Here is a 14,748-nt window from a genome sequence, read left to right on the forward strand (position 1 = left end):
AACCTAATTTTGTATATAACCTTATGTTTCCCATTGGTTGTGATCTTAGGAAGTCTTAATATCTTCTGGGACACTGGAAGTCTACAGAACATAATTTGGAAAACACTATATGTATTTAAACACCATTAATTTTGATACATCAGATGCAAAATTTGTGACATGCCAAAATCATTTATAGAATCCAAGTAAAAACTGTTATTAAAGAATGAACAATAGCATAATAAGATAGGAAAAAACTGTTGGAGCTATAAAGGACCTGAGTGTAATGGTTTTAAAAACTTCTTTATCACATGTTTTCCATGTGTTTTCATCCTTTCTATGGCTTTTCATTCTCTTAACAGTGTCTTTTGAAGAACAGGAGTGATGAAGTCCAAATTATTATGTTCTTCTTTTATGGATTGTACTGTTAGTATATGTGTCTGAGAAACTCTTGCCTAATTTAAGGCCACAAGCATTTTCTCCAGTGCTTTCTTCTAGAAGTTTTATAGTTGCTTTAAGTTTCCAAATTCTTCTCTAGTGCAGTTTTACATACATACACAGTTTGGTTCTTTTGTTACAGTGAGCTCACAATTTACATAGTTTTACAACTTGCTGTTTTTTTTTTCACTGTTTATTAAATCATAGTATTTTTATGTCAGTACAGTTAATATCTTTTGAGTAGTTTTAATAGTATTTGACTGGCAAATATACCATAATTTATTTAGTTTTTCTTCTCTTGATGGACAGTTGTTTCTAATTTTTTTCTATTCTAAACAATGCTCCAAGGTTTGTTTTAAAATTCAGTTCAGATTTCAATTCCTGAAAATTTATTAGAGACTTAGAACATTTCACCCTTCTAGATTTTTGAGGCACACTTAAAACTAAATATTTGATAAACAATTTCTGACTATTCTCATTCAGATATGTAGTGGAAACATTATGGTGAAGTTATGATATAAACAATCATCACTTAAAAAATTTTTGTTTATTAACTTTATTAACACATCATATACCATAGCCCTAATGGATCCTTCTTAGTTCAAAGAGCTGTAATAGTTATGTTTGCAAAGCTCTGATTCTACTAATTTGTTTTAATTTTTCGGTTTATATGACTTAACCTTCTTTGACTTCTCTTCTACCACTTCCATTTTTCAAGTCTCTGTGAAAAATCTATTTGATATTTGTAACAAGATTATAATACTACCTAAATAGTGACATCCTTTTTTATTCCCCTCAAATTAAATGGTATAAATTTTGGAGGAAACTTTATGTATCTTTTTTTTTTTCTTTCTTTTTATTCTATTTATGTTATTTCATTTTTCCATGACAGATTCAAAAGCTTTGTGACAGAGTAGCTTCATCTACTTTATTGGATGACCGAAGAAATGCTGTGCGAGCTCTCAAATCATTATCTAAGGTCTGTAACACTTTATCAGTTATTCAGGTTATTAAGTTGGATATTCCTTTCTTAAATAACATTTTTCTTTTGTGCAGAAATATCGCTTGGAAGTGGGTATTCAAGCTATGGAACATCTTATCCATGTTTTACAAACAGATCGGTATGTCTCTAATGATTTTTCTCCCTAATTTTTCTTAAAATTTTAATTAATTTGTTTTAGAGTCACTGTTCCAGAAATGATTAAGGCTACTAAGTTTTTACTTTCAGTTGTCATTTTAATAAACAGTTATTGGGCACTAGATCCAAACCATTGTGCTAAGCATTTAGGACAGACATAATCTAAACCTTCAGGGATTGAGAGCTTACCATTATATAAAAATGGAATGAAGTAACTTGTCCAATAAAGGTTTAAAATTTGGAATTTGAACAAATTAATGTATTGGTTTTCACTTAGGTATACTATAGCATACTATTCTATAATATACATATTATATGTTATATCAGTTATCTAGACTTTGTCTTTCTGAGGGGAGAGAAGTAAACTCATACTAATAGAGGGAAGTCTTAAGAGAAGAGTCACTCAGCCTAGTTTTTGCTTTTTTAGTTTCTCTTTAAGAGAGCATCTGCATCTTTGTTTTTAATTAACAACTGTACAGGAATAACTTTAGATCTTATCTCTAGTTAAATATATCTTTCAATCTTTAGCTGCTCAGTTTACATTTCCACCATATCAAGATCTCTTCACAGGTGTCTTAAATTCAAAATGTTCAAAAGTTAATATGTCTCTGGTTGTCCTGCTAATACTCCACCGCATCCCCTCACCCGCCTGATCCACTTCAGCTGCCTTTGACCCAAGTTCATCCCAGTTAGCACCTTTCCATTAAAATAAGAAACGGGAGGTTTTGTGCTGAATTCATCCCTCTGCTTAACCCATTATGCCCATCCAGACAAAAAAAAAAAAAAGCTGGAATCCATGAATTCTCTTGATTTCAATTGTCCTAGTTTTGGCTCTCAGTATTAATCACTTAAGTCATTTTCACAGCCACTGTATTAGTTATCTATTAGTGTGTAATAAATTACCTCACAGCTTCCTGGCTCAAAATAACAAATATTTATTATGTCACAGTTCCTGTGGATCAGGAATTCAGAAGTGGCTTAGCTAGGTGGTTCTGGCTCAAGCTCTCTTACGAGATTGTGCACAAGATGTCAGCCAGGACTGGAGTCATCTGAAGGCTTGACTGGGGCTGGAGTATCTGATTCCAAGATGGCTCACTTACCTGAGGCAAGAGGCCTCAATATCTCATCTTGTTGCTCTCTCTGAAGGACTGCTTTAGCATCCTCATGATATGAGAAACTGGCTTCTCCCAGAGCAAGTGATCTTAGAGGGAGAATAGAGAGAAAACCACAATGCCTTTTAGGACTTTGTCTCAGAAGTCACCTATTGTCAATCCCATTACATTGTACTTTACTAGAAGCAAGTTAATAAGTTCAGCCTGTATTAAAGAAGAGGAGACTTAGGGTCCACCTTTTGAAGTGAGCTGTAACAGAGAGGTTTTTTGTTGTTGTTGTTGTTTTACATAATTTAAAATCACCCACCACCTCCAGACTCTATTTTTTGCCTCTGACCTCTTTGTCTTTCCATTCATTTCAAGAATATCTGTCTGAAATGTGAATCTTCTATTACTCACCTGTTTAATGCATTTAACCAACTCAGTGCAGTGTGAAGTGCAAGTTCCTCAAACAAAGCAAAGCATATAAGCATTTTAAAATATATATATATTTCTTTCTTTATTTGGCTGCATCAGGTCCTAGTTGCAGCACACAGGCTCCAGAGCTTGTGGGCTCAGTAGTTCCAGCATGTGGTTCTAAGCATGTGGGGGAGCTTATTTCCCCCACCAGGGATTGAACCCATGTCCCCTGCATTAGATTGCAAGTTCTTAACCACTGAACCACCAAAGAAGTCCTGCATGTAAGCTTTTTAAAGACTTAGATGCTGCCTGTCTATCAAAACTCATAACCTCTTTTAAAATGGTATTTCAGCAATGCCCAGCTGCTTGTTCATGCCGAATAGAATCTTTGCTATCCTCCTCAGTGTAACTCACGTTGGCCACCTTTGAAAGCCAACTAATTCTTGTTTTTGTTATTTATTCATTTGGCTGTGCTGTGTCTTAACAGCCCATGGGGTCTTTGCTCTTTGTTGCAGCATGTGGACTCTTAGTTGCATTTAGAATCTACTTCTCTGACCAGGGATCGGACCTGGGCCACCTGCATTGGGATCGCAGAGTCTTAACCATTGGACCACCAGGAAAGCCCCCCAAAGCCAGTTAATTCTAATGTGTTTGATTGAATCCATTGGATGTTATTCCAGAACTGTCTGTTATTAACACTGGAGTGGGCAGCTGCAGGACTATCTGTTATTTTAACACCAGGTGGGCAACTGCAGTAGGAAGAATAATGGTCCCCCAAAGATGTTTATATTCTCTCAGCACGACCTATAAATGTTACCTTAGATGGCAGAAGAGACTTTGGAGATATGATTAAGTTATGGATTTTTAGATAGAGAAATTATGTTGGATTATCCAGGTGGGCCCAAGGTAATCCTAAGGCTTCTCAAAAGTTGAAGAGGAATCCAAAAGAGGAGGTCAGAATGAGGTAAAATGAAAAGACCTCCATCTGTCTTTGCTGGTTTTAGAAGTGAAAGGGGACCTCTAGACCTGGAAAAGGCAAGGAAATGGATTCTCCCTGAAAGGCATCAGAAAAGAAGGCACCCCAGATGAGAGCTGACTTTAGTCCACTGAGACCCATTTCAGCTCTCTGACTTCCAGAACAGTAAGATAATATATTTGTGTTATATAAACTACTGAATTCGTAGTAATTTGCTACAGCGTCAATAGAAAAGTAATAAAGTAACCCAATTTTGCTATCTGCTTTAAACAATACTCTTAAGTTACGAGAAAACAAATGTTAGATCAAAAAAATTAGTGTGATTATTAAACATACATGTAATTTTTTTCATGTATCTTTATGCATGCATTTCTCATTGAGTCTTACAAAACTGGTTATGAAACAACTATCTTGATACAGAAAACAGAATGCTTCCCCTTATATAAAGTGGCCCTCATGCATTGGAGAAGGAAATGGCAACCCACTCCAGTGTTCTTGCCTGGAGAATCCCAGGGATGGTGGAACCTGGTGGGCTGCTGTCTACAGGGTCACACAGAGTCGGATATGACTGAAGCAACTTAGCAGCAGCAGCAGCAGAAAATAGTAGTCTTGATACAAAGGTTAAGAAATATATTTTTAAAAACATTTATTGAACATTTACTCTGTGCCAGGCATTCATAAGGTGTACCATGTAGAAATAAGGTGTACCATGTAGCCTTGTGAATATGTGAACTAATAATTGATCGTGTTAGAGGCTGATGGATGTTTTATTATGCCTCTTAGACAACAAAGCCAAACTTCTGTGAACCTTCTTGTGTTTTACTCCTTTTCTTGTGTCAAATTCCATTTCCTTTGTCTTCTCTATTTATCTGTTATCTTCTGTTCTCAAAACATGCTACAAGTGCTTTCTTAACTTCATTGATTGCAAAGGTATATATTCTGCAGCCATCTCTTTCCACTTCTCATCTTCATTACTCTTTTATGCTTATGCTCTTGGGCCACCTAATACTCTAAGAATCCTTCAGCTGAATCCTCTTCATCCTTATCCCCTTCATCCTTGGCTGCATCACACAGAGCTGTGTTCCCTTTCTTGGCATGTCTTGAAACTCCATCTGTCCATGGGTCCATTCCTCTTAAAACTTGAGGAGCAACTGCTTATTCTCCCAAGTCTCACATTCAGGGCCTGAAAGTTGTCTGATGGAAACTAGTGTTTCCAAACCATGTCACCTCAATAGTTGTTTTTTTTAAGTGTACATTTCAGTGGTTTTAGTATATTCACAAAGTTGTATAACTATCACCACTATCTAATTCCAAAACATTTTCATCACTTCAAAAACAGTCCAGTATCCATTAGGTGTTATTGCCTAGTGCCTACCACCCCCGTTCCAACGTTCCAATTAGTTGTTGCCTAGCAACAACTAATCTACTTTTTCTCTGTATAAATTTGACTGTTTTGAACATTTCATATAAATGGAATCATAAAATGTGGGACTTTTGTGTCTGGCTTCCTTCACTTAGCATAATATTTCAAAGTCCATCCATGTTGTAACATGCATTAGTATATTTCATACCTTTTGATGGCTGAATAATATTCCAGGAAAGATCCCCTAGAGAAGGAAATAGCCACCCACCCTAGTATTCTTGCCTGGGAAATTGCTTGGACATGGAGCTGACAAAAAGAATAGGACACAACTGAGTGACTAACAAACACACACACACAGATATAGCCTATTTGTTTATCCATTCACCTGTTGTCAGACATTTGGGGGTATTTCCATTTTTTGACTGTTAGGAATAATGCTGTTAGGAACATTTGTGTACTGGTTTTTGTGTGAACATATACTTTATATAAAAGAATGCAATTGTTGGGTCATGTAGTTTAACTTTTTGAGAAACTGCCAAACTCTTAACATGGGGGGCTGTGCCGTTTTACATCTTAATCTGCAGGTGTAAAGGTCCAGTTTCTCTTCACCAACATGTTTTTATTGCCCTTTTTTAAAAATGGCCATCCTAGTGAGAGTATCTTGTAGTTTTCCTTTGCACATACCTAATGACTTACGCTTTGCATATTCCTAATTATTGTTGAGTGTCTTTCCATGTGCTTATTTACCATTCATGTGTCTTTATTAGAGAAATGACTGAGCCTTTTGCCTAATTTTAATTTGTTTGTCTTTTTTTTTAAGTTCTCTTTTTATTGTTCAGTTGTATATTATTCTGAATACAAATCCCTTAATAGACATATGATTTGCAAATGTTTTTTCCCATATTTTGGGTTTTCTTTTCACTTTCTTAATAGTGTCATTTGAAGGACAAATGTTTTTACTTTTGACAAAATCCAGTTTATCTGTTTTATCTTTTCTTGCTTATGCTTTTAGTATCATATCTTAGGAAACCATTGCCTAATCCAGGGTTTTGAATATTTGTACCTGTGCTTTCATCTAAGAGTTTTATAGTTTTAACTCTTATATTTAAATCTTGTATCCCATTTTGAGTTAATTTTTATATAAGGTGTGAAATTGGAGTCCAGCTTTTTGCAAGTGGCTGTTAATTGTCCATCACACCATTTGTTGAAGATACTGTTCTTTCCTCATTGAATGGTCTTTGCACCCTTGCCAAAAATAAACTGAAATAAATGTTTGACTTTATCTATTTTATTATTCTGTGTCTGTCCTTATGCCAGTATTGTCTTGATTACTATAATTTTATAGGAAGTTTTGAAATCAGAAAGTGTGAGTCCTTCAACTTCATTCTTCTTTTTGAAGATGATTTTGGCTATTCTGGATACGTTGCATTCCCAGCATTCCCATACAGGTTTACGATCAGCTGGTAGCTGGGATTTTTATAGGGATTGTGTGATTCTGCAAGTCAAGTCGGGGTATATTACCATGTTTACAACATTACATCTTCCTATTCATGAACACAGAATATCTTTTCATTTATTTGAGTTCTAGATAATTTCTTTCAACAATGTTTTAAAGTTTTCAGTGTATAAGTCTTGGACTATAGTAAAATTTTATTTCAAAGTATTTAAAACTTTTCTATGTTATTTAAATGGAATTTAAAATTTTTTATTGTCTGATTGTTCATTGCTAGTATAGAGAAGTACAGTTGATTTTTTTTTTTTATGTTAAGCATGTGTCCTTCAACCTTGCTGAATATATTTACTAGTTCTAATAGGTTTTTAGTGATTTCCTTAGAATTTTCTATGTACAAGGTCATGTCATCAGTGAATGGGATAGTTTTAGTTCTTCCTTTCTAATCTGTATGTTTTTTATTTCCTTTTCTTGCCAAATGCTCTAGCTAGAACCTGTAGTTCAGTGTTGGGTTGAAGTGGCTAGGGGAGACATCATTATCTTGTTACTGATCTTTAGGGGTGAAGCGTTTAGTCTTGCACCATTACATATGATGTTAATTGTCAGATTTTCATTTTGAGGAAGTTTCCTTCTATTCCTGCTTTCTCAAAGGTCTCTTAAGAGATGTCCCTCTTAAGTTTCTCAAAAACAGATAATAATAATTTTAAAAATCTATTTTATATGATATTTACATCCTCTGGTTGTGACCCTCTGTCCCTCATTTTTGCTTTCACTCCTCATCACTTCTTTATATTTATTGAATCTTTCTGACCTGTGTCTCATTCTTGCTTTTCACTCTGAATGCCATCATCTTCCATTGTGCTTTCAAATTATATCTGTTTATCAACAACAAAAATATACTTCCTTGGACTTCCTTGGCAGTCCGGTGGTTAAAAGACTCTGCACTTCTAATGCAGAGAGTATAGTTTCAATCCCTGGTCAGGGAACTAAGATCCCACATGCTACAAGACAAAAAAAAAATTATACTTCCTGAACAAAAGAGAAAAAGATAAAAAAACTTATACTTCCTGAAACAAATGAGTAAAAGGAAAAACTTTTATACTTCCTGATGTTATAAATGTCGTAAATGTTTACTGTAAATTTTTTTTTTTTTTAAGAAAATAAAATACAGATCAAGGAAACAAATTCGAGAGATCCAACTAGAGATAACACTTTATAACATATTTATGTTATAAAACATATACGTAAACATACACACAGACTTAAAAAATTACCTGGCTTGTGCTGATTTTGCTTGTTTTAAAGTTGGATTTCTTTTCCAAATTGATTTATAAGGTTTCCTTAAAATATATACATACACACATGAAAATATATATATGGTTTTTCATAGATGGGATCATTCTTCACATTGATTTTTGTATTCTGTTTTTTTCCTACTGGCATTAAATCAGGGGTGTTTTAATTACCATGTCATTAAACATTCTTTAAAAATACATTTTTTAATTGCTGCTATATATGGATTTACCACACTTTTAAAAAATATTATTGGACATTTAAGTTGCTTCTAATTTTTCAGTATTATTACAAAAATAGACCTTTATACGTCTTCACAGTTTGCACTCTGATATTTTCTTAGGGTAGGTCTTCAGAAGTGAGATTAGTGTTTTATACAATCTTGTTAAAGAAAAGTCTATAAAATAGTCATAACAGCTTATACTCTAACTGGCAGTGTATAAGTGTAATAATTTCTTTCTTCCAGTTCGGATTCTGAAATAATAGGTTATGCTTTGGACACATTGTATAATATAATATCTAATGATGAAGAGGAAGAAGTAGGTAAGTTTCTTTCATTGTGTTTTCTGTACATAAAATTAACTGGATTGTGCCATTTTTGCTGTTTTAGGGTTGATTTTATTTTATAAATTTATTTTTAAGATTTTTTTTCTTCTTTTTTGTTCTAATCAATAAAGGGAAAACATTAGAAAATATCTTTAAGATGACTGCTTCGTATGTGATTTGGAGGTGGAATTAGATTCTTCTTTTTAAAATATATTTTTCTCTCTTTATTGATTTTAGTTAAGCAGAATGAATATTAGTAGTCTCTCAGTTAAATAATCATTTTTGGCTATTGATTAAAAATCAAACTTTTATTTATATGTTACATGGTGAGCAGTATGAAGTTAGAGGAATTGTTCCTGATATATACTTGAATTTCTAACATAGATCTTATGTTAACTTTTTTATATTTGGAAGGTTTTTTGTTTTTGTGTGTTTACTTTTTGGCCGCACCATGCAGTTTCCAGGATCTCAGTTCCCCAGCCGGGGATTGAACCCAGGCCATGGCAATGAAAACCTGGAATCCTAACCTCTTGGCCACCAGGCAAATCCCAGCATGTGAAATACTTGACTGGAAGTCCGTACATTTTATTCCATGTATTGTAAAAACAGACACTGAGTAACATTTTCCAATGCTATTGAAGAGTGCTTTCCTTATTTCACATTGACTGTTGCAATAGGACATAGCGGGTTTTTCATTTTTCTAGACAATCTAAAGGGTGATATTCATGCATATTATAAGGCTAATTTATACTGAAATTATAGGGTCCTCCAAAATCTGAGTAGGTAACATAAAGAAATGTATAGATAATATTGTGTACACTTATTTTATTAAAGTAAAAGTGTAACAGAAATATGTATAGATATTAATTTCACAAAATACCAGTAATAACATTTGAAACTGGGTTGTGTTGCATAATCACAATTTTTTAGAGTTGAATATCCTTTCTCTTAAATTTTTATTTCTCTGTAATGTCTACCTCATGACTTTATTAATTTCTCAGGAGTAAAAAAATCTTTAGTAAACATAATTTGGTTCTCATTGAAAAAGAGGCTGTCAGTTACATAATAATACTTAAATACAGTACCACCATTTTGAAGAAAAAGATACTTATTTCCACTAGTCATTTCTCAGAAAATTAGATGCAGTTACACTTATTAGAAAACATTAAATTTTTTCTTAGTTGTTTCAGATTGAAAATTTAGCTCTTTTTTTTTAAGTAATTTTTGTGTTTTTAAAAAACTGTTTAGCATCAATTAGGTGATATTCCTTTGTTATAAATTCATAATCTGCTGCTACTGCTGCTGCTAAGTCACTTCAGACTCTGTGTGACCCCATAGACAGAAGCCCACCAGGCTCCCCCGCCCCTGGGATTCTCCAGGCAAGAACACTGGAGTGGGTTGCCATTTCCTTCTCCAATGCATGAAAGTGAAAAGTGAAAGTGAAGTCGCTCAGTCGTGTCTGACCCTCAGCGACCCCATGGACTACAGTCTTCCAGGCTCCTCCGTCCATGGGATTTTCCAGGCAAGAGTACTGGAGTGCGGTGCCATTGCCTTCTCCAAAATTCATAATCTAGTAATGTTTAAGTCCATTTTTTTGCTTCTGTTAATGTATTTGGGCTCCTTATTTTTAATTTACCATCCAAAAAGTGATTCTTTGGATGAAACAGGGTAAACAATTGTAGAAACTACAATAGTGGAGTCATTTTTTCTAGGAAAGATTAAAATATGAACTTAGGCTAATAGCCTGAGTCAATTTTTAGAAATCTAGATACTGAGAAATAGGGTCTTCAATTTTATTATTGATACTTTCTCTTTACTGCTTCATTAAAAGATATTTCTTAGCTGACATAATGAACTTCATTTTAAAATGAATTCAACTTCATTGGAGTTATTTTAATAACCCCTCAATTTATTGGTAAATATGTCTCATAACTCTGCATATATAGCACATGCTACATCTATTAGAATATCTAAAATATGTGAGTAAAATGAGTATGAAGCTCTTCCTTTAAGAAATTATATTGCTTATTTGATGTTTTTAAGCTCTTATTTATTTTATTGTGAATACTACTACATAAAAAGTTTTCTTTATCACCCACTTTTATTTATTTTGTCTACCTTTTCAGATGATGTTGAAGGTAAAAGATTGCATTTAATATGCATGATGCTTTTAGGCATAATTTCTGATAATATAAAAGGACACTGTCAAGTGAGTTTCTTCTGGCTGGTAAAAAAAAAAATCTTGAGATTTATTTTAATATATAAGAATTCCTTCATTAAAAAGCAATATTTTATAATCTTATTTTATCATTTCTATGACTACAAAATTATTTATTGTCCAGGACACAGAAAATATTCTAGTACATATTTTAATGAAATTAAAGTTTTTTCTCTGGTAGGACAATTTATTTGAATTACTTCTTATGTGTTTCCAGGGGGGAATTTTTGAGCCAGTTTATTTAAAAATAATATTTGAATATGTATACATATATATATATACGTGTATACATATAAATTTTACCTATATTCAAGAAGAACTGGAAGGTATTCCAGTTCAGAGAATACTTATATGTTGATATTGTCCCTTTAAAATTATGCGTGCACAAGGCCTGGTTACTGACATTTTTTAATATTAATTTATAAAACTCACCAATATTGCCTTTTTTCTAGTGGTCCGATTCAATTTCCATTTACTTTTTAACATTGATTCTTCTTTTCCTCATAGTTAATTTAAAGTAACCACTTTTTTTTGTTTTACTATTTTTCCTGAGATCCTTAACTTTTTAAAATGAAGAAGAAAAATCCTCATCTAAAGTAGGTTTAAAATGGTACATGACAAAATTTCCTATACCTAACAAAAAGCTAACAAAGAAACTAACTTTTAAGCTATATAACATTACCTTTTGTGAAATTTGAACCCCTTGTTTCAAAATAGATAATATTGACCACCTAATTAATTAATATGCCTTGAGTCTTGCGAAAATGCTGTGTCCTTGTTGAGTAGTACTATTATTGTTTCGTCATATTTATAGAGTTTAAATTTTACAGTGCTTTTATGTCCATTATCTTATTTGATCCTGTTAGCAAACTGTGAGGTAGGTAATATTTTTCTCTTTATTAAAGAGAAACCCCAGAGATATATAACTTACATAAGATTGTCTACTAAGTAGGGTAACAAAATTTTTTATACCTTTTTTTGTATTCCGTAGTTTTCTGATTTAATAATCAGAAAAGCAGACAGATGTTTAAAAGTACAGGTCTGCTTGTTTAACTAATTGACCACAGTGTAAAAGATTACTTGTTATTCCCTCCCTCTGAGTTATAACTACTTTTATCAGAATATCTCTTTTGTCCTCCATAATACGGATTATGAACTTAATGTGGAGTTTCAACGAGAAGGTCCAGAATGTTTTTTAATATTGTTTATATAACTGGAAAAAACACAACTGTAAATACATTTGAAGAGTAAATGTATATATACATATTTAGTTAAAAGCCACATAAATAGGTGTGAAATATTTCCAGAGGTTTACATGGACTTTTTAAAAAGCAATCTTTAATTTGATATGCCTGTCTTAGGTTTATTTTCACTATAATTTCAAAATGTCATTTTGTTCTTAATTTTTCATTTGGGATTCCCTGGTGGCAAAGAATCTGCTTGCCAATGCATGAGACTGGAGTTCAATCCCTGGGTGGGGAACATCCCTTTTAGAAGGAAATGGCAACCCACTCTAGTATTCTTGCCTGGGGAATCCCATGGACAGAGGAGCCAGGCGGGCTACAGTCCATAGGGTCGCAACAGAGTCAGACATGACTTAGTAACTAAACAACAAAGGGATATTTACTTTTACAAGTTATAATAAGTATACCAAATAGTACATAAGCTATAGGATGTTAAAAAATAGACTTAACTCTAGGATTTTTCAAATAATTATATTGGATGAAAAGGGATTATTTACATGTTTCATACTTTTGCCTACTTACAAAAACATAGTATTTCATGAGTCTAGTTTTGTTTTACAATCTTTAGATATAATTAGTGTTGTAATTTTAGCTTGACTAACTTCCACATCAAAATAGCTTTGTATGTTACTTTAATCACTTAGCAAATTTTTGTGGGACTCTTCATTAAAATTTAGAAGTGCTGTCTTATGACTGTAACTTGAAGGAAGTGGAGTACATCTCACTAACACTTTTTTAGTTAATATTAAATCAGAAGGAACCATAGATCGTTGGAACAGGTTCATCTTTACTAGTTCAATTCAAAACATAGATCTTAATTATATACTGCTAAGCTATAGTATTTTATAGAGTATAGCTACAGAATGAATTGCATGTGTAGTATTAAATCTACTTCTTGCTAAGTTATTAGTTTGTGCTCAATGCCTGCACTAAATTAAACTTTTTCTTCTGTTAAACTTGTGTTCCTTATAGTAAAGCACAAAAGTTCTAGAGTTCTCTGTATTAAAAGGTATCTGTAGTTAAACATAACATACTGTATCTCCCTCTGAAATGTCACAAAATTTACATTAATGTAGTAAATATTGAGAATTCTGCAAAAAGGAGCCTATTCAGTTTTGTTTAATCCAGATATATTTGTGTACCTGTGCTTGCTTTCATGAGATACCTGTTAACACATGCCACACAATCCTGGATTTTGAGAAATACTAACCAAGACTTAAACCACAGCTTGGTTATTTGCATTTGTCCACATAAAAATATTTCATAGGAAGAATCCATCAAATCTGTATATGGTTTTCCTCCCTTCCTTTTAAGATTAACTTATAAGTTTGAATATTCTCCCAGATGTCAATCTTTTTTTTGGGGGGGGGGGGGGGGGCTGTACTGTGTGGCATGTGGGATCTTGGTTCCCTGGCCAGATATCAAACCCATGCACCCTGCAGTGGAAGCATGGACTCCTAAGTACTGGAGCGCCAGGGACGTCCTCCAGATTCCATTGACTTTTATTTTGAACCCTTCTCTAGAGGTCACAGTCTTTGGGCCCAAGGGCATTGTCTGTCTTACGTGAAAGGTTGTTTGACTACTTAGTATTTTCAATAATAAATAAGTTGCTAACATTAAAAATGGGGTACATTAATATCACTTTTTAGATTTTGAATTGCTAAAAAAATCTGAAGACTGATGACACCTGGGCCTGCACTGTCCCATGGCAGCAGTCAGTTGGGGCTGAGGAACTGCTGCCTTCCTTAGAAGAGCACATAGTCTCCATCCTCCTTGTGGTCTTACAGCTGGCCTGCTTCATTCATGTACATTACTGTCTTGTCCCTGTAGTATATTCTCTACTATATTCACAACACTCATAAAAACCATTTTAAAATAAATTATATTTCAAAAGCATTATTTTGTTACTTGTATACCCAAGTGTGCTCTCATGTAATAAATATGAAAATATGCAAATATGCAAATGTAAAATAACCCTACAAAGCATCACAATTAGGTCATTGCATTGCTGCGATTGTATTAATACTCTCTTAGAAGGAAACAGTTCTAAGGCGGAGACAGTTAAGCTACTTGCCTATTCAACATTTCTCATGTATGTGGAGAGTTTTTCTCTTGACATGTGTGGGCCACTTTTTGCACAGATTTTCTTTGCTTTTTTATCTATAGATTTTGGCTAAGTATTTGTTCTTGGTACCATCCCCCACATAGCCATGGTTTGTTAGGGTTCCAGGGTAGCTAAAAACAAGATAGGCTCATTAGCCCAGCAAACCTTGTGAAATTTTATGGGATAAAGGGCATTTACCATACCATGGGAATCAGGGCTATTTTTCATGGCTGATTCTAAAGAGGGAGATTTTCAAAAGGTTTTATTAGCTTCCAAATTCTCGTATCTTTCCCAGTTTCTTTGTTATCTCCCTTCCCATCATCACATCACCTTGCAAATAAAATGGAAAGGGAGTGCAGTTCCTGCTACTTACCTAGTCTGTTTTTTTCCAACTCCATAGGTAAATTCAGCTTTGAGTATTGAAAACCACAATGTACCATGCAGAATTTTACTTTCAGAGATGTGTGAATAATCAGGGCACAGGATTT

The 14,748-nt window shown here is 33.5% G+C and overlaps 1 protein-coding gene across 4 annotated transcripts in view; it reads left to right on the plus strand.

Moving 5' to 3' along the window:
* Positions 1–14,748, plus strand: part of USO1 (USO1 vesicle transport factor) — an 81,336-nt gene that overhangs the window by 19,577 nt on the left and 47,011 nt on the right. For 2 of the 4 annotated variants that reach the window (XM_027544761.1, XM_027544763.1), the window contains exons 2-5: positions 1,310–1,396; positions 1,474–1,538; positions 8,615–8,691; positions 10,821–10,832. In XM_027544761.1, the coding sequence (XP_027400562.1) occupies positions 1,310–1,396; positions 1,474–1,538; positions 8,615–8,691; positions 10,821–10,832 (241 nt within the window). The remainder of the gene's footprint in view (positions 1–1,309; positions 1,397–1,473; positions 1,539–8,614; positions 8,692–10,820; positions 10,833–14,748) is intronic. The other 2 variants (XM_027544765.1, XM_027544762.1) reach the window with 1 other exon arrangement.

This window comes from Bos indicus x Bos taurus, chromosome 6 (assembly GCF_003369695.1).
Source record: "Bos indicus x Bos taurus breed Angus x Brahman F1 hybrid chromosome 6, Bos_hybrid_MaternalHap_v2.0, whole genome shotgun sequence".
NCBI classification, from domain to species: Eukaryota; Metazoa; Chordata; class Mammalia; order Artiodactyla; family Bovidae; genus Bos; species Bos indicus x Bos taurus.